At 47.4% G+C, this 19,895-nt stretch overlaps 1 protein-coding gene across 4 annotated transcripts; it reads right to left on the bottom strand.

The window, feature by feature from the left end:
• Accs (1-aminocyclopropane-1-carboxylate synthase homolog (inactive)) lies at window positions 1-15,297 on the bottom strand. Of its 4 annotated transcripts, XM_038331714.1 has the most exons (16): window positions 15,159-15,177; window positions 13,637-13,671; window positions 12,888-13,135; window positions 11,000-11,059; window positions 9,380-9,450; window positions 8,195-8,264; window positions 7,823-7,889; window positions 6,414-6,511; window positions 5,852-5,929; window positions 4,510-4,610; window positions 3,593-3,682; window positions 2,749-2,794; window positions 2,520-2,661; window positions 752-894; window positions 506-659; window positions 1-405 (listed from the first exon to the last, which is right to left on the bottom strand). In XM_038331714.1, exons 3-16 carry the CDS (start codon window positions 13,107-13,109, stop codon window positions 308-310), a joined length of 1,440 nt encoding a protein of 479 aa, XP_038187642.1. In that variant the 5' UTR covers window positions 13,110-13,135; window positions 13,637-13,671; window positions 15,159-15,177; the 3' UTR covers window positions 1-307. The 4 variants fall into 4 exon arrangements, with proteins under 4 accessions (XP_038187642.1, XP_038187641.1, XP_038187644.1 ...); XM_038331713.1 differs by lacking the exon at window positions 13,637-13,671 and having other exon boundaries at window positions 15,159-15,297; XM_038331716.1 differs by lacking the exon at window positions 13,637-13,671 and having other exon boundaries at window positions 4,510-4,571; window positions 15,159-15,297.
• Between the last annotated feature and the right edge of the window lie 4,598 nt (window positions 15,298-19,895).

Below are 19,895 nucleotides of genomic sequence, written 5' to 3'. Positions count from 1 at the left end.
TCACAAAGAATAAACAGTTGCTTGTTTACTCTTGTGATCTAGAGAGGAGCTGTGGTCAGGAACAGTCAGGATTCCCTATTTTGTACACTATTCACAGCACAGGCATCTGGCTGGTCCCAGTCCCACTGAACAGAGGACAGCAACAGCCCAGTTTAAACAGCTTCACACTGCCAGCACAAAGGGCTCTTCAAGGCCAAAGCCAAATGACAAAGTCCTGTCAACAAACAGCACATCCACATTTAATCTCCCGTGGCCTTTCTTGTCCAGGTCGTGAGGGACAGTGGGTGCTTGTGAGGTAATGGCCTGCTCACACGGGCTGGGTACTTGGCTCCTGAGTGTGACAGGGAGATGATTCTTCTACCACTTGAGGTAGCCTTTCAAGCACCTGCCGAACCCTTTGCATTCCTGAGAAGAAGCGAGGAGTGGTCAGTACGGGGCTGATCGGGTCAGAAGCAGGGGTCGCCTGAAGGATGCTGTTGGGAGGCTGGGGGAAGAGACTGCTCACCCAGGCGGAGCCGGTTCTCCTTGTCTGAGAAGACCACCCGGAACCAGCCGGGTTCTTTGCACTCAAAGGTCTTCCCGCAGGACAGCAGCACCTTGTTGTCCAAAAACTGGCGCCAGAGAAGCCCCTCCTCCTCAAAGGTGCCTCTGCGCAGGTACTGGGAGGGCAGAAGTAGCTCAGGATGCAGGAGACCCTACGGGGCTTCCCCTGCCAGACATTCCTCTCTGCCCACAGATCCACCCTATTTACCTTTCTTAAGTCAACCCAGATGAAGAAGCCTGCCCCACGACTCACGAACGGTATCCCCAGGGCTCTGAGCTCCTCTGAGATGTAGGTATGGGCAGCCTTGAGCCGAGCGTGGTTTTCTGGCAGGTATACCTGGCTGATCCAGTCTAAAGGGAAGGGAAGCAGGAATCTAAAACTCCCATGGATCGCTGCATTAATCTAAATGCTGAAAGACAAAAGGGCATGGCAGCCAACACCACGGGAGTCCTTCTTCTGTCTGGCTTCCTGAGTCGTGGGTTCAGAGAGGCTAGGAGTTCAGTTATCAGTACAAGTGCTTTGATCCAGGTATACAGCCCTGAGTGCCAGCTCCCAGACCACATTCAGGAGCCCAGGGTACAAAGTCCCTCAGGATGTGAACCAAGCCAAAGGTGTCTGCAGGTACAAAGTGATACTAAGATTCACATAGACCAAATCCCTATCCCTGTGGGGCATCTGGCAAGGTGAGGAAAGGCAGCCCTCAGCAACTTCACCTCTCTGGTCGTCATAGATTTATTGACCTCTTTTGAGGGGTGTACACTCTATGGATCATGACACATTCATACACTTTTGAAAGCACTACCACAATCAGGATTTAAATAACCCCAAAGACTATCCCAATGACTGATATGTCATCACATGACAGTCTTGTTCATTTCCAAATGTCACCAAAACCAGCCTCATAAGGTATGTAATGTCTTGACCCTAAGCTTCTTTGGGAGAAATCCACACTGCCATGGACTTTATTGGCATAAGTATTCCACAGTGTGGACAGGACACATTTGTGTATAAACTCCTCTGTGGAGCAGTTTGCAGATGTGGGTGATTATGGAAAAAGAAACAGTTAGCAGCATGCATGCAGAGGTTTTTGTGTGACCATCACGGTTCCTTATTTGGGCCTGTCACTACCGGGTTATTTGATTGGTGTGTTTAGAGGAAATTGCCAAAATGTTTTTCACTGTGGCTGAGCCACCTCCTGTCCCCACCATCAATGTAAGAGCAAGTGTCCTGGCTGTTCCACCGCCTTTATCAACATTCAGTAGGTATTGCCACTGTTTCTAAAACTTTTTAGGCTATTAGATTGGTAATTAGTACTGGATCATCCTTTTCCACACCTGCAAGACAAAGGGAACTGTAGGAATTCTCCCTAAGGCCCTAGGGAGGGAAATGAGATGGACCAATAGAACATCTGAAAGACTCAGGTGAAGAGCAAAAAGTTACAGGAGAGCTTTGCTCTCTGAACTCTTGCTGAAGGCAGGGAACGATCCAACATTCACAGGCAGAGAGCTCTCCATCATAACTGACATTTCCTCGGAACTTCTGATCTGTGTTCAATGGTACTAAGTTCATTTTGAAGGTGGATCTTTCTATGTTGCCCAGGCTAGCCTTGAACTTCCTGAACTGGAAGGATCCTCCTCCTTCAGCACCCCCAAGTAGCTAGAAAACAGACACCACCTAGCACTGCCCTGGTCAGTGAGTTCACATTCGTCAAGAGCCTGTTTTATGTCACGTATTGTTCTAACCAAATTCCAGGCCACACTCGGGCAACAAGATGAGCACCATTATCAGCCCTATTCTCCAGATGAGGGTGAGGAAATGCACTACACAGACAGCAAACAAGTGACTGAGGACAGCCTGAACCCAGAGACGACACTGCCAGACATCACCCTCAGCTCCTCACAGGAGAGGCACCCGTGAGCCCCAAGTCCCACACACATTACAACCCCACTCCTCCTGTAAGATCCAGACAAATCACCATGGTCCCGGAGCAGCTGTGCCATCTGGTGTTGGACCAGGCCACTGAGGCCATGATAGCGACAGAGGGAGGCCACAGCAGTAGCCACATGCTGATTTTCTGTGTACAGGATGCCAAAGCGGAGTCCAGACATCCCAAAGTCCTACAAGAAGATGCATGATAGCTGTGGCCAGTTTCCACAGGAGAAACTGATTCCACCCCCTCTCACCCAGGCTAGCCAGAGACTCACCTTGCTGGTGGCCCACATCACATGTGTCCTCTGGGGGTCAGGCAGCCTATAGAGAGCAGAACAAGGAGACATAAGCAACCCAGAGCCAGGAGATCACAGACATGCCAATGAATAAATACATGGAGAGATGAAACTGGGTGTCTTGTCTTTGAATCACCAATACCCATGCTTCCGTTAGCATGGGGGCCAGCCTGCTGCCTATTCCTGTAACTATCATTAGAACACAGCCAAGCTCACTGCTCCACATGTCTGTAGGAGCTGAGTGAGAAGCCATGAGCCCGACCTCTGAGCTGGAAAGCAGGTCCAGCACCACTTCCTCAAATGACTTGTCTGATCAACCCCAGGAAACCAGGCCTCTCAGCTTCTCAGCCACCTCCACCTTAGTGCTTCTTGCTGCTATCATGGAAATTGCTAGCTGTGTCTTTAGCTGCTGAGACCTTTCCCTAGGTAGAAATTTGATAGGCAAATAGATGAGTAGGTGAGTGGAGGGATGAAGTGTGGTCAGGGGGATAGATGAATGAGTGGGGAGATGGATAGACAGACAGGAATGATGGTAGGGGTGGGAACTAGAATCGCTCTGAAGAGGACAGAAACAGCAGGAGTCCAGTTCTCATAGACCCAATACTTCTTCAAATATTGCCAAGGCCCTCCTTGAAGCTCTTGGGGATGTCATAGAATAATCTGAAGACTCCTGATCGACCTAATCTTCCTGGTCTGAGGACCAGCAAGATCAAATAGATATTAATGGAACTGCCCTGGGGCAGGCCATGTCCTGTAGGCTGACCCAGAAAGAGGCTGTGAGCCAGTCCAGGTGCTGAAGAGCCAGCTGCATTGAGATCCTCACCTTTCCAGGCTTAGGACACTCCGGTACCCAAGAGACTCTTCAAACACGGACAACATGTAAACCTCATCCATGATCACATGAAGCTGGTGCCTGCAGTGGGTAGATGGTGGGAAAGAGGGTGCCAAAATACGTCACTCAGCATTGAGAAGCAGTATGTCAGAGGACCACAGACTACCCCAGAGCTACCAAACCAGCTTATCCCAGAAACACCCCAATTTGGTACCAGGAACACTGATTTGGTCTATAATTTCACAAATAGGGACTACATCCATAAAGCAGAGGGCTCTAGAGCTTTTGACGCACTGTGGCGGGGAGGCACCCTCGGGGTCCTCCATGGCGGGATGGAGACAAATGGACTCAGATTCATGTCTGTTCCCACTCATGGTTAGACCACTCTGAGGCTCTGTCAAGCAGGGATGATGATAGTATCCATTTCTATGGGGCTGCTGTGATGATGACCACAGAGACAGCACAGATGATGCTCAGCAGGAACACAGCCTGCTCAGTAAAGAGCTACCTTGCAAACAAGACCCAAGTTTGATACCAAGAACCTGATAAACACATAGGCCTGGTGGCATGCACCTGTAATACCAGTGCTGGAGAAGTAAGGACAAGAGGATTTCAGACAGCCTCATATGCCAGACCAGTGAAACACTTTCTCAGAACCTATTAGAAGGCATCTAAGGAATGACCTCTGTCCTCCACATTCAACTATACACATGAACACAGGCTAACATACAAAAAATTGTAAATGTTCAGCATGGGGCCTGGCCCTAGAGTGTTGTAGCTGGTTTTTTGAGAAGACAGAGAGACACCAAAGCTGGTAGTAGGCCAGTGAGCTAAGAAGACATAAGGACCTGTCCCAAGGCTCACATCGGAGCCACGTCTGCTCACTTCATGGGGTAGGTGTAGCTCACCTCATGGCAAATCCCAGGAACTCCTGTAGCTCTTCAGGGGAGTAGATGTCACCCAGAGGGTTCTGGGGGTTGATGAGGATGAGGCCTTTGACCTTGACACCCTAAAACCATCCATGAAGGTGTTACTGTGTCCCCCCAACCCTAGAACCTTACAGTCCCACTAGATGAGGATGAAAGCTGCCTGAATCCCAGGGAAGCATGGCAGGTGCACACTCATGACCCAACAAGAAGCAAATGAATGGGACTAGAGTTCTGTCTGCTGTGTCATGCCAACTGTGGGAAGAATGCAGGCAGGAAATGGGGAAATGTGCCCAGCTGCTCGCAGAGAGACTGTGTGAGTGGGAAGAATTCTATGTGGGAGTTGGGGACTTCCACAGTTCCTGCCGTGAGCACTTGGGAGCTTGAACACTTGGGAGCTTGAACGACAAAGGTAACAGTGACCTCAGTGACCTCAGTGAAGTGCACAGATGCTGAAAATGGCTGGGAAACACAGAAACCTGGGTCTCTGCCTTTACTAGGGAGTCCCTCAAAAGGAGCAGGATCACCCCTCAAATTGCCAGAGAAACTCACTACACTATAGACTCCCATGAGCCACATTTGACCCTTAAGCAGAAACAAAGGAACTGGGATGGGGGAGTGTCCTTTTAATTAGCATACCGTGGTGGTTTGACTTAGAATGCCCCATAGGCTCCTATGTTTGAATGCTTGGTCTTTCGTGGAACTGTCTGGAAAGGATGAGGGAGGTGTGGCCTTGCTGGAGGAGGTGTATCACTTGGAATGGGCTTTGAGACTTCAAAAGTCCCGTTTCTCTCTGCCTGCTTCCTATAGATCAGTATGTAAAGCTCTCAGCTACTGCTATAGTGCCCTGCTTGTCTGCTTCCTGCCATGATGATCATGGACTAACTCTCTGAAACTGTAAGCAAGCCCCCAGTGAAATGCTTTCTTTTATGAGTTCCCTTGGTCATGGCGTCTCTTCACAGCAACCGAACAGTGACTAAGACACACACATTCATTAAAAACAACAGAGGGCTTCACTCTTGGCATTTCCATGCAGTTAGGCAATTTGATCCAAACCCACCACCTCCTATTATCCTTTCTTATGAGAGGAAATTGTTAATGAAGCCCCTGGTCCTCTGTACACTGTAGTTTCAGGGTTGTTTTCTAATGGGAAGACCCTCCAAAGACACAGGATTCTACCTGACCCCCCCCACCCAAGGATGGTTCTACAATTCCTGCTCAAATGTCCCTATGAAAGTTACAAACCCAACTCCCAAGAGATGAAGGGTCCAGTCCCTGCTGGGGCCACCCACTCACAGCCCTGGATTTTACTGAATCCCCAGACCTCAGAATTAACTCCGTGCAGGGCCAACTCCAGTTTCTCCGCTGTGAGCTGGAAGGGACGTGTGTTCAATCCAGTTACCTAGGAAAAGACCCACCAAAGACAGCAGCCAAATTCAGTGCCCCACTCCCACCCCAACCTTGAACTCTTGGATTTCTCCTCCCCTATCATCTCCAGTCTTCTGGGTCCGGCCTCTGGAAAACGGGAGGGGACACTTCCCCTTCTGGCCTTCTGCTCCACCCTTTACAACAGGGACATCCCTCATCACTCAGATTTCTGGCAGAGGCAGCAAGGATGCTCTGATTGGCTCTCAGGACTTCCAAGGCATAAGCTTCCCCCTTCCCACCCTCTCATTTCTAGGGCTAGTTCTGGGCTTCTCTGTGGATCCAGCAATCTTAGAGCCTGGAGCTTGGAGCTTCCAGAGAACCCAGGCAGAGGCTCCACTTCCATTTCACAGCAGCCCCAAAGCACAGGCTTCCTTCAGGTCTGCCCACAAATTCGGACCCAGCAAGCCCTGGCCTACAGGAAGATCCAGATGCAAGAACTAGAATACAGGCAATCTTACCTCACTCTCCAGGTAGACATAGGCCAGCCGGACGTTGCCATAGAGATAGACATGCTGGGTTATGGCTCCATAGTAAGGGGTGGGGATCAAGAGAGCCTCTAGGAGAAGGAGTAGCAGCTCATTGGCCCCTGACTTGGATACCCCAGACACCTATTATAAAATCCGCAGCCCTTCCAAACCTCCATCATCCTTGGGAAATATCTGGAACATATTCCGACTCCTCTCAACTCCCAAAACCTTAAAGCTTGGATCCCCTATGGTCAGACTTTCTAATATAGATGCTCACTTAAAATGGGATCACACGCAGATAAATTCACTATAAGTTGAAAATATAAAAAATTCATTTGATCTGCCTAGGATGTTCCTCCTGAACATTCTAGCTTAGGACCTGAAACAGGGCAGAGAATCAGCATTGACTCAGGATCTCATGGTCGCCTGCAGGTGGAATGGGGGAGCCTATAGGGTCCCTGCATCTGATTGTTCTAGACTGAATAAGAACTTGTCTATCATGTTCTCACAGCAAATCTCCTTTTAGGGTTCAAGCCCTGGTGACTGCTTCTGTGTTGTGTGACTCTGACTTTTACTTAAATTCTGGCTCTCAGTCTTCTCACCAGTAAAATGGGTTTAGCCAAAGAATCCATTTCATAGAGGAATAAAGCCAAATGACCTACCCCAGAAGGCAGTATCTGGTGACCACATGTGACCAGTGTTAACTTATTAGTTAGGCTCTCGTGAGCAGAGCTCTGTTCCTTACAACAACTGACCCTTGGCCACAACCAGCTCTTACGCAATGCCTCTTAGAGCAGCTGGCTGTCTATCCAACGGCCACCCAATTTCCTTCTTTGCGATGAGGAAAAAAAAATGGTTTTTATTTAGTTTGATGTATTTGTTTGTTTTGTTTTGTTTGTTGAAAGACGACCAGCAGTATACCCAAGTCAGTCCTTCCCCAGCCATGGCATGAACCAGTCTGGACTAAGCCGACACTGGCTCCCTTAGACCATTTGCCAGGGTCTCCTTTAGGTTTACATGTAATTTCTATTTGGTAAGAGTCTCACTGGGATCCTTTTGAGAACGAGCACCATTGATGCCCTGCCTAACAGGAGAGAGACCAGCTTGTTGCTACTGTCTTTTTTTTTCTTGCTATAAGACAGTGTCAGAGAAGGATGTGACCATGACCTTGTGAACATGGAGGGAAAGCAGAGGGACTCAGAAAGAGAAAGCAGGACCCTGACCCCATATGGATCTCCCTGAGAACTGCTGGCCCAGACTGGTTAAGCCTTAAGGCCCCTGTAATCTCTTATATTCTCCTATTGCTGAAGGCATCCTGATGCGGCTCTGATGCCAGGCAACTGGGGTCACAGCCCAGCCTTGGGACAAAGCTGAGGGAGTGGGGCACGGAGTTCACTTACCTCCTGCCTCACAGAGCACTGTGGCCAGAGCAGAAAAGAGCGAAGCACAGCCATTCAGAACAACCACCTAGGGGTGACAAGAGACAAGGGTGACTCTGTCTGAGGACAGAGAAGAGCAAGGACCAGGGGAAGGCCCAAGCCTCTCCCCAGGGCCCTGAGGATCCATTCTGATGAAGGTCTTTCTGGGTTCCCAGCCAGGCTTATTTCTGGGGACCCTGCTCTTGATCAAGTGAACAAGAGACAGAACTGGCCACTCTTAGGGTCTCTCTCAAAGTTGAGGGGGTCAAGAGGGACACAGTACAATGGGGTTGAGAGGCAAGACTAAGTGAAAGCACCCTCCCAACCCGCACCCATAAGGAAAGGGTGACTCACGTTCTCTGGTTTGAGCGGTGCCGGGCTCTTACAGTAGAAAGACAAGAACTTTGCCACTTCTTCCCGCAGGCTAGAAGGACAGATCAACAAGTGCGACACTCGTCAGAGGGTTCTCAGCCCTGTCCACTCCAGAGCCTGCTGCCACTGCTCTGTCCTCCCTTCCCAGGAGGTGGATGTGGTAGGCATTTGTCTCCACGCCAGCACACCCTCCCCCATCCAGCCGCAAAGCAGTCATTCTGTGTGGTTCTAGGATATCCACCTTCCCACGCAGTGGATGAAAACAAACACTACATAGATCTAGCTAATGAAAACAACAATAATAATAAACATGATCATAATAGGAACTGATGTTACCGTGCTTTTGTTTGTTTGTTTGTTTGTTTGTTTGAGACAGGGTTTCTCTGTGGCTTTGGAGCCTGTCATGGAACTAGCTCTTGTAGACCAGGCTGGCCTCAAGCTTAGAGATCTGCCTGCCTCTGCCTCCTGAGTGCTGGGATTAAAGGTGTGCACCACTCGGCTGTTACGGTGGTTCTTATTGAGTGTCAATATTACACATATGTCATTTGGAGAATGTTCCATGGTGACTATGGTTACTATCATTCCCATTTTACAAAGAAACTGAGGTTTGAGGGAATTAAATCACTTGCTGGTAAGTGGCACAGTCCCTGCCCCAGGGTCCACCATCCTGATGACCCTTTTCTAAGAATATGAGCTTCAGAATACATCTTGGATCAAGTCCTGCTGGGCTTGTCTGACCTCCAGGAGATGATCAGTATACAGCAGCAGATCTTACCATTGAGAGTGAGTCCCAGCCAGCTCCCTGGACACCCATCTGTCATCGCTAAAGCTACTGGAAAAACAGGGGCAGTCTCCTCACTCTCCTCAGACTTAGGGTCATGGGAACCAAGCTGGAAATATGGCGATGGATTTGGGGCTGGCAGGACAGCCCATGGTCACCAAGTCTCCACAACTATGTTCTTAGCCTACAACCAGCTCCCTCACTCTGCCTCTACCGATATGTGGATGGAACAATTCTTTGTTGAGAGGCTTCCCTGTGCTTTGCAGTTTAATAGCACATCCCTGTGCTTAGTAGACCTTCAACCACAGATGTGCCCAGGCACTACCGTGCTTCCATGGGGTCAACATCGCCCCTGTTGAGACCCACCAGCCTGTGGCGACACTTACAACAGATGTCCCCTCCAGTCCGGGTACTGCAGCAGCGAGGGCTCCACATGAAGCATGTCATTCTGTGTCAGCTGGGGACACAAAGGGAACAGAGCAAGGCAAAGGGCCCCCAGCTGTCGCCTGCATCTGCACAGCAGCTGGGTTCCTTTGCTCCTCGAGGAGGGCGACAGGAGTGCAGGACAGCACTCCCGGGCCATTTCACAGAGAAGCAACCCAGGGCTCAGAGTGAAGGCAACGCCAGCAAACCACATCCAGAGCTTTGACCCTAGCTCTCTGTACAGCACGAGCAGAGGGTGGTGCAGAAGCAGCGGCGGGAGGGCATGCGGAGCAGTGTCCCCAGAGGTCGGTGCACACTCCACAGCAGGTGATGTCAACCTGGCTTTGGCTCCAGCTTTAGAGAGGAGACTAGGACACCATCTCCTGAGGGTTCCACTCAATCTCACCCTTTGTGTGTGGCAGCAAATTTTAGATCATTCCTCGTATAGACAGGTACTGGGTTAGGGATACTAGAGCATCATGGCTATACGGTCAAAGAGAGCCAACAGCATAGTGTCCTTATGCAGGGGACCAGAAAAATTGGAATTACCTATTTCTCTAAGCCTGGGTCCAGCCGTGTCCCTCCCTCCTTACAGCAGGTTCATCAAAGAAGCCACTGGTATCTGAGGCTACTTAGCACTTACTAAGTCACTGGTCTGAATTGTAAAGACTTCATAAAAACAATTATTAAAAATATCAATAATTGTATATTTATTACACCAGCTTAAAAGGTCATACTTTAGGTATATTAGGTAAATTAAATATTACCGAAACCAATTCTAGCTATTTTCACTTTTGTAGAACTGAGGCACGCTCTTGCTGTGTCACCCTGGCTCTCTTGGTACTTACTGTGAAACCCAAGATGGCCTCAGGCTCATAGCACTCCTCCTGCCTCAGCTTCTTGGGACCTGGGTTCAACTCCCAGCACCTACATAGTGCCTCACAACTCTGTAACTACAGTTCCAGGGTAGCAGACTCCCTCTTCTGGCCTCAGCAGGCACCAGGCATGCACCTGGTGCACAGACATACATGAAAGCAGAGCACCCATACACATAATCTGATGAAATTTTAAGGAATTTTACAAGCTAGATTAGAAACAGCCATAGAAGCCAGGCCTGAGGGTACAGGCCTGGAATCCCAGTTACACTGGAGGTTAGGGGGGAGGATTCCGAATCCAAGGCCTGCCTGGCAGAATAAGTTCAAGATCAGCCTGAGCAACTTAGACCTTGCCTTAAAGTAAAAAGTTAAGAAGGTAGAAGGCATAGTTCAGCTTGCCTAGACTGTGTGAGTACTGGGTTCAATCCCCAGTAAAGATAAAAAGAAATTAAGGAATAGAGATGGATATAGTTCTGATGGCAGACAGGGTGAGGCTGGGGAGAGAAGGGGAAGGGAGGAGAGGGGACGGGAGGGGAGAGGAGAAAAGGGGAGAGGAGGGGAAGGGAGGGGAGGAGCTTGGAGGGGAGGGGAGGGGAGTTGTTCCCAAGGCACACCTGCAATGCATGTCTCCCGACTCTTCAGTCAGGGCCAGTGAGGCATGCAGCAAAGGATTCCTGAAGGCCTGGTGATGGCAGCCCTGGTACTCACCCGCCTGGACAGAAGGTCAAAGCAGAGTTTGTTCTCACTGGTGCCCAAGTTAATGATGCCCTGCAGACAGAGTGTACAGGTAGGTGAGCATGGCAAAGGAATGCCAACCAAGAGCCACAATGTCTGATTGCCACCCCATAAGGTGTTAATTCTAGTAGGAGGCACGGACTCCTGACTCCTGCCTCATGTGAGGAGCAAAGGAAGCAGGTGAGACAGAATAATTAACTTGAAGGAGCTGAGAGTTAGACAAATAATAGGCAATGCTCACCACTCCTGGGAAGGAAACCATTTCCTCCAGACACAGCCAACCCGTCTCCAAATCCCAATATCTCCACAGTCACAGCACACTCAGCCCCCCTCTTGCCGAGATCCCAGTGGAAGTCACCATGATCACTGCCATAGCTCCCCACCTCCTCTCCTGTCCACTCCCCTGCCTGTCACCCGTCTTCAAATGGAAAACTGAAACCGCATCATGCATACTGCTCGTCCCCTGAACACTTCCTACCCAACTCTGTCCACAGAAAGAATGCTCACCATGTCCCACGAGACCCTACAATATCCATAGCCTTTCTGACCCATCACCCCCAGTCTGGCTTTACTGCAGCCCAAGGGTTCCCTTGCAGATCCTTGATCTGATCCAGCACAGCTCCAGGCTGGGCCCTCGTACTAGCTATTCCCTCAGCTGTACAGTTCCTGGGGTAGGCAGCCTCTACCATGGCACCCTGTGTAGAGACTGAATCTGCCACCTGCTCCTGATGAGGAGAACATGCAGAAATGCTGGGATGTCACCTCTAAGGTTAGGTCACAAAAGCGAGTGGCTCCCATGTTGGGCATTCACAGTCTCTCATTCTGTCTTGAGACATCTGCCCTGAAGGGAGTCAGCTGCCATATCTGAGGCAGTCCACATGGAGAGGAAGAGGTGCCCACCAAGGAGCCACAGAAGTGAGTCTAAAGACAGAGCCTCTCACCTGTCCGCCCCACCACACACTCAAACTTTCAGATGCACAGGGCAGCTCCAGGGTACCGTGACAGAAACCCCTGAGCCGGACACGCCCACCAGGAGTCCAGCAACTAGGAAACGTTTGCTATGTCAGTTGCTGCAACTTGGGGTTGATTTGTTACAGAACTGGATAATTAACACAATCTCACTTTTTTTCACGTCTCTGTTCTAAAGTCACCTGATTAAAAGTCGCCTTCTATGATGTCCTACGTCAAGCAGCAACATTTCTCAGCGGGCCATCATCCTCTGTCCACCTTCCCCTTTCTTCACTTGCTTTGCGGTGCCTATCAGTAAATGCTATGTGTAGTTTTGATCTATCTGTCTCAACTAAAATATAAATACATAGGGAAAGACTGGAGTTTTGCTCACAGCTATGACACCAGTACCTAGAACAGTCACTGATACCTGGATGTCCGACAGATCAAAACTATTAATAACAGTTATTGTGCAGCTCTTTGCCAAATTATTATGTATAATAGATTATGGTATTGTGCAGATGATATTAATAATTATAGCAGCTGTATTTATCAAGTGTATTATATGATAAGCACTGTGAATTTCACACTCCTGGTCTCAATGTTGACTCTTCTACAGAGTAGACATTACCAGCCCATCTCAGAGATGACCTGTCTACAGAGAAGACATTACCAGCCCATCTCAGAGATGACCTGTCTACAGAGCAGACATTATCAGCCCATCTCAGAGATGACCTGTCTACAGAGCAGACATTACCAGCCCGTCTCAGAGATGGTTTGTCTACAGAGCTGGAATTACCAGCTCTCCTGCAGCCAGAGGATCATGGCTCCAACCTGACAAGAGTGAGCTGGGTGCTGGCCGCCCTGCAGTTAATTTGCTCTTGGCTCCCAGGCGGGAGGGGTCTCTACTCACACTGGGGTTCTTGTCTTCATCATACTCATCCATATGGTAGGTTCTGTAGCCCTCCTCAGCTGAGTCCCAGAACCATTTGCTGACTCTTCCTCTAGAGGACAGGCAGGAGCTATCAGAGGAGAACATGGCCACGGGGTCCCCCACTCCATAGAGCTTGAGCGGCTTCCTGTCTGACTTTCCGAGGCTCTCTCCTGGCAGAGAATCACCATAGGCACTGTCCATGTCCTGAGAAGAGGCTCAGTCCGTGTCTGAGGAAGAGGGAACATCTGTCAAAACACAAACGCTCAGGCCTGCTGAAGGGCTTCTGCTCGTCCTTATATGTTTGTCTGATTGTCTTGTGTAGGTCCAAGAACAACCTCCAGTGTTGTTCTGGGAGCTACCCACCATGTTTTTAAAGGTAGGGTCTATCCCTAGAGCCTCGTGTTTGCAACGTAGGTTTGACCGGCTAGCCAGTAAGGTCTGGGACCTGCCTGTCTCCTCTCCCCAGCTCTGGAATTATGAGGGTGCACATCTGGCTATTTTAATGTGGGTTCTGGGAATAAAACGCAGGTCCTCATTGACTACAAGGCAAGAAAAGCATTTTACTTACTGGGCACACTTTACAGCCAGGAATGGTCACCCAGTGGTTGGGGTCCAGTCCCAACATAAAACATTTCTCACCAGCGTGAAGGCGTAAAAATAAAGACACTATTTACACGGCAGTATGGGGAGGGAGTTTTAGTGATCATTTCAATCTTAAAGTCACCCACCTTCATTTTCCAAACAGCTTTTCTATCAACACAAACTAAAAAAAAAAAAAAAAGTTTACTAACATTCTGTTTTTTAGATGGGGGATGACGTAAGTCACGTTTTGCTTATGCCTATTTTGTCAGGTAGACTAAAAAACACCTCTTCCCTAGGTAACCTCATAATTTACAATTGAAAAAAACAAAAAACGGCATCAACATATCCTAACACCTGTTGACACAGCACCTTGTTTGCTTTGCTACAAAAGAGCCAGGCAATCCCCTCCTGCGGAAAAGGTACAAGTTACGCCTTGTAAGTTACTCAGGTTCTCTAACCCGCAGACAACAAAAAATAAGGGCCGACATAATTTGCCCCCCCCCACACACACACAACCTTCTCCACCAACCCCTCTAGGCTGCCCAACGCTGGCCTTGAACTCTTGGGCTTAAGTGGTCCTCCTTTCTCAGCCTCCCTAGTAGCTGGAAGCCATCTCCACACTGATATTTCCCCCTTCTTGCAAGTTTGTGTGCTCACCCCCCCTTGTCTCTTTTGAGTTAAACATTTCAACAAAGAAATCTGCTGAGGACCTATGACGACCACACCATGCTTGCTACATAAAAATAACTTTAATCTGCTTGTTGCTTTAGCTTCCTGCATTTCTGCATTTGTTTCTCATTCTGCAGCCTCGGGATCACCAACGATCTTTCCCGATACCAGCTCAGCTCAGTTTCAAAACACCAGGCTATTTCCCAAGCAGCTCACGTCTTGTGTGAGAGCTGAGCTGGAGCTGATGGTGGTGGGAACCAGTGGGAGGGAAGAGTAGGGGTCACAAGTGCAGTAGGGGTCCCAGTTCCACTCACAAAGGAGACAAGGGCCCCAGAGGAGGCTCTCATAGCTGCCAACAATATAGGAGCTTCCTAAGCGTCCCTCATTCGTGCTCTAGTGGGTCCAACACCCACCTCAAAGCGCGATAGTGAGGATCTGAGGCGCTAAAGCACTCACCAAATTGTGGCTGGAGGCCAAATGTCTCAAATATGAGTCACCCTATCACAAATGCTCTCTTGATTTCTCTGTCTTAAAGGCCAAGTATTACTTGGTAGAAGAGATAGATGATGTAGATGGGAACCCAGAAACTTTCCCGCAGTTTAATTTTGCTTTGTAAATCTCGGGGGCCTCCCCAAGGCGGCAGGACATTGAAGGAGCACACCTTCTGCTCCACAACAGCCCAGGTCGGAGGAAGGGCACTGGCGAGAGAGCCCGGGTTTGGGCTTAGGAGGGCGCAGCCAGGGCCCAGCAAGAGCACAAAGCAGTGCGGGAGGGAGGGGGCTCTATTTGCATAGCGATCTGACCAGTGCAGTGCTCCCAATCAAGGCCGAGTGAGGTTTGCAGAGCCCGTTCGGGTTTTCGGGAACCGCGGAGCCTGTGTGATTGCACTCAGGACTTCCAGACCCAAGAGCGACAGCAATCAATAGCACAGGGCAGCCAAGCAGGCCCCTTTGGTGCACCGCGGGGGGCAGCGCGGGGGGGTGGGGGGATCGCACCTACTTTGGGCGTCGGATTTCGCGCGCAATATCCTCTGGGTCCGGACTTCCGGGAAGCTGGGGCAGCCTGCCCCCTAGCGACCAGGATAGGATGTGAGTGAAGAAGCCTGCGCCCTCCCTCCAGAGTGAAGCTCTGGGCTTCGTCTAAACTGGCAGTAGGGATAGGGTAGAGGGGTGGATATCTTGGCCCAGATGAGACCACGCCTCCCCATGTCTTCTCTCATTGGCATGAGCTCAGCTCTCTCTAGCATTTGGACACCTTTGGTCAGACCATTTGAGCAGGGAAGTTTCTTCCCCAGTTAAGGTAGGCATCCTCTTAAAACACCATTCCTCCTGAATGTCACTTGTGCATGTGATCTCCCCGCCATCCATTTGGATAGGCTTCCTCAACCCCGGAAAATTCTTAGTTGGAGGGAAAAAAGATTTACAAAAGAAAAATAGAAAGTTATCGGCATGTATGTTCACAGGGTACACATGGTGGGGACACATGGAAGTGGAAAACTCTCAAAGGGGTCTTCTTTGAATTCCAGTTTATACAAAATAGAATTTCAGAGATGTGAGGGGCGAAGGGAAAAGTTCAACCCCAGTACAAGCAGGGACAAGAAGTCGAAACAGAAGTTTTCATTGTGTCTCCCAGAGGTTTGCTAAGCTGGGCTTGAACACCATTGAATGACTCCACCTCTTATTTATGCAAGGAAACCACCTCTTGACTAGCACAGCCCTTGAGGCCTGGACTGACAAACAACGTGTTTATGGAAATATAACACTATCATCTATAAACCTCTCAGTTTAGATGAGGAACACGGTCATGCCTAGGTAGTCCAACAATAGAAGGTCTGGTCTGTCACTGAAGGTGTGGTGGTGTGAATGAGAATGACCTCCACAGGCTCATATATATATATATATATATATATATATATATATCCCATTTTATATATATATATATCCCATTTTATATATATATATATATATATATATATATATATATATATATCCCATTAGTTCCGTTCCTCTAAGGAACCCTAAAACTGGAGTCCTGGAATTCTGGGAGAGCCACTGGTCTTTAGTCCACATTGGAAGTTGGAAGAAGTTGTAAAGTGTGGGAGCAACAATAGCAGCGGAGGCAGCAGCAGGGGAGATGGCTTGAAAATCATGTAAACTCACCAGTGAAGCACAGAGGCCCAGCAAAAGAGCAAAAAATCACCCCTCTGCCCACCACTGAGGGTGAATTGCTGGGAGCCATGCAGCCTAGTCTCAGATCAGGATATGACTACCTGTCTGGTTTCCTCAGGCAAGGACCACTTGGCAAGGACCAGTGGTCCTTGGGACAGCATAGGAATCTGCAAAACTCATGCAGCTTGCAGGCTCTTTTCCCTCTCGTTATATTGGCGATTCTTTGTGCAGTTTTTAGCTTTGTCGGTCACATATGCAATAGCTGTAATTTTGTAATCTTACCTGGAAATTCTGTTCTTTTTCAAGATTTTCCCCTAAGTTTTAACAGGGGGATAATGCTTCTCAAATTTCTTATCTGGAATTGCTAACTATAATTCCTCATCCTGGGAACTTTTCTGACTCAGTAGAAATAGGTACGTATGAGAAAGCAACACTTGGAACACTAACCGTGTCTCACAGTTCTGGAAAGGAGAGCAAGGCATGCGGACACAGAATAGGGAAGAGGCCTCAGGAGCACACGTAGTGCCAGCTGTTGAGAGTAAGTTCCCCGAACACCAAGCATAGAATCATTGGTAGGATCTGGAATGCTCCAAGAGGAAAGAACACAGTGCAAAATGTGGGCTGGATTAGATCCCTCTTTGCCATACACAGGAGCTGTTGTTGACGGAAGAAGTGTCGTATACTGAGAGGGGGAAAGACTGCCTTATCAGAGTCTGCCTTTTAAGAGAGATTGAGACATGGGACCTTCTTGTAGAAAAGGGAACTGTAGAAAAAGATGTCTTGAGGATATGAAAAAAATATCTTGGTTTGAATATTGTTGCTCTGTCTATTACTTTTATGCCAGCGGACAAAGGTGCTGCGAGAGCAGAGTGTGTCTGACTCGATATTAAGCTTACAGAGATGCTGATCTCTACGTCTAGAATAATTACGCAGGGGGTGGGAAGGTGTATTTGGGGAAGCACAAAAGGGAGCAATGGAGGCTTTCATAATAATCACGATTTTTTAAATGGTGATATCTTTTTTGAAGTCTATAAAATGCTTTTTATTAATTGAAAAGTTAAAATAAGACAAAATTACCACCAATATGCACACAGTTTTAAGAAGGAAAAATTAGTCCGTATAGAATATGTCATGCTTCAGCAAAACAACTTTTAGTCTTTATAAAAGATTTGTTTTTAATCACCCACACAGTTTTTAAGATCAGACTACTGATTTCTATTGCCTACACACTTTTTACATCAGATAACTGATTTCTTTTACTTTACAATATTAAAAAGTTTGAAATGTAGGCATTACATATTGAGTGCATTTTTATTCTTCATAAGTGCTACAAATTATGTGTTGAAGCCTACTAGAAATGTACAACACTCCGTCGTGAACAGCTGGAGACAAAATTATATTTCTTTCCACAGGAGCAGCCAGAACAGTATTTTTTATTTTTTTATTGATTTTTATTGAGCTCTACATTTTCTCTGCTCCCCTCCCTGACTCTCTCCTCCCCTTCAACCCTCCCCAACGGTCCCCATGCTCCCAATTTACTCAGGAGATCTTGTCTTTTTCTACTTCCCATGTAGATTAGATCTATGTAAGTCTCTCTTAGTGTCCTCATTGTTGTCTAAGTTCTCTGGGATTATGGTTTGTAGGCTGGCTTTCTTTGCTTTATGTTTAAAAACAGCCTATGAGTGAGTACATGTGATAATTGTCTTTCTGGGTCTGGGTTACCTCACTCAAAATGATGTTTTCTAGCTCCATTTTTCCTGCAAAATTCAAGATGTTGTTATTTTTTCTGCTGTGTAGTACTCCACACTTTCCTTATCCATTCTTTGGTTGAAGGGCATTTATGTTATTTCCCGGTTCTGGCTATGACAAACAATGCTGCTATGAACATAGTTGAGCACATGTTCTTGTGGTATGATTGAGCATCCTTTGGATATATAACCAAAAGTGGTGTTACTGGGTCTTGAGAAATGTTGTTTCCTAATTTTCTGAGAAATCACTACACTGACATCCAAAGGGGCTGTATCAGCTTGCATTCTCACCAGCAATGCAGAAGTGTTCCCTTTACCCCACAACCTCTCCAGCATAAGTTGTCATCAGTGTTTTTGATCTTGGCCATTCTTACAGGTGTAAGATGGAATCTCAGCGTTGTTTTAATTTGCATTTCTTTGATGACTAAGGATGTTGATCATTTCCCTAAGTGTCTTTCAGCCATTTTAGATTCCTCTTTTGAGAGTTCTCTGTTTAGGTCTGTAGTCCATGTTTTTATTGGATTATATATTCTTTTGCTAACCAATTTCTTGAGTTCTTTGTTTATTTTGGAGATCAGACCTCTATCTGATGTAGGGTTAGTGAAGATATTTTCCCATTCTGTAGGCTGTTGTTTTTGTCTTGTTGACCGTATCCTTTGCTTTAGAAAAGCTTTTCAGTTTCAGGAGATCCCATTTATTAATTGTTTCTCTCAGTGTCTGTGCTGTTGGGGTTATATTTAGGAAGTAGTCTCCAGTGCCAACGCGTTCAAGTGAACTTCCACTTTCTCTTCTATGAGGTTCAGTGGGGCTGGCTTTATGTTGAGGTCTTTGATCCATTTGGACTTGAGTTTTGTGCATGGTGATAGATATAGATCTATTTTCATTCTTCTACATGTTGATATCCTGTTATGCCAGCACCATTTGTTAAATATGCTTTCTTTTTTCCATTTGATATTTTTTGCTTCTTTGTCCAAAAATCAGGTGTTCAAAGATGTGTGGATTTATTTCCAGGTCTTCTGTTCTGTTCCATTGGTCCTCCTGTCTGTTCTTATGCCAATACCAGGCTATTTTCAGTACTGCAGCTCTGTAGTAGAGTTTGAAGTCAGGGATTTTGATGCCTCCAGAAGTTTTTTTTATTGTACAGGATTGTTTTGGCTATCCTGTATTTTTTGCTTTTCCATATGAAGTTGAGTACCATTCTTTTGAGGCCTTTGAAGAATTTTGCTTGGATTTTGATGGGTATTGCATTAAATCTGTAGATTGCTTTTGGTAAGATTGCCATTTTTACTATGTTAATTCTACCTACCCAAGAGCATGGGAGGTCTTTCCACTTTCTGGTGTCTTCTTTAATTTCTTTCTTTAAAAATTTAAAGTTCTTGTCATACAAGTCTTCCACTTGTTTGATTAGAGTTACTCCGAGATATTTTGTGCTATTTGTGGCTGTTGTGAAGGGTGTTGATTCTCTGATTTCTTCCCCAGCCCTTTTATCATCTGTGGACAGGAGGGCTACTGATTTGTTTTTGAATTAATCTTGTATCCTGCTACATTACTGAAAGTGTTTAGGAGTTGTAGAAATTCCTTGGTAGAATTTTTGGGATCAGTTATGTAAACTATCATATCATCAGCAAACAGTGAGAGTTTGACTTGTTCTTTTCCAATTTGTATCCCCTTGATCTCCTTTTGGCATCTTGTTCTCTCTAGGACCTCAAGGACTATACTGAATAGATATGGAGAGAGTGGACAACCTTGTCTTGTTCCTGATTTCAGTGGAATCGCTGGGAGTTTCTCTCCATTTAGTTTGATGCTGGCTGTTGGCTTGC

The sequence above is a fragment of the Arvicola amphibius genome, chromosome 5, assembly GCF_903992535.2.
Source record: "Arvicola amphibius chromosome 5, mArvAmp1.2, whole genome shotgun sequence".
In the NCBI taxonomy this organism is placed as follows: domain Eukaryota; kingdom Metazoa; phylum Chordata; class Mammalia; order Rodentia; family Cricetidae; genus Arvicola; species Arvicola amphibius.
This window is presented reverse-complemented; position numbering and strand designations above follow the sequence as displayed.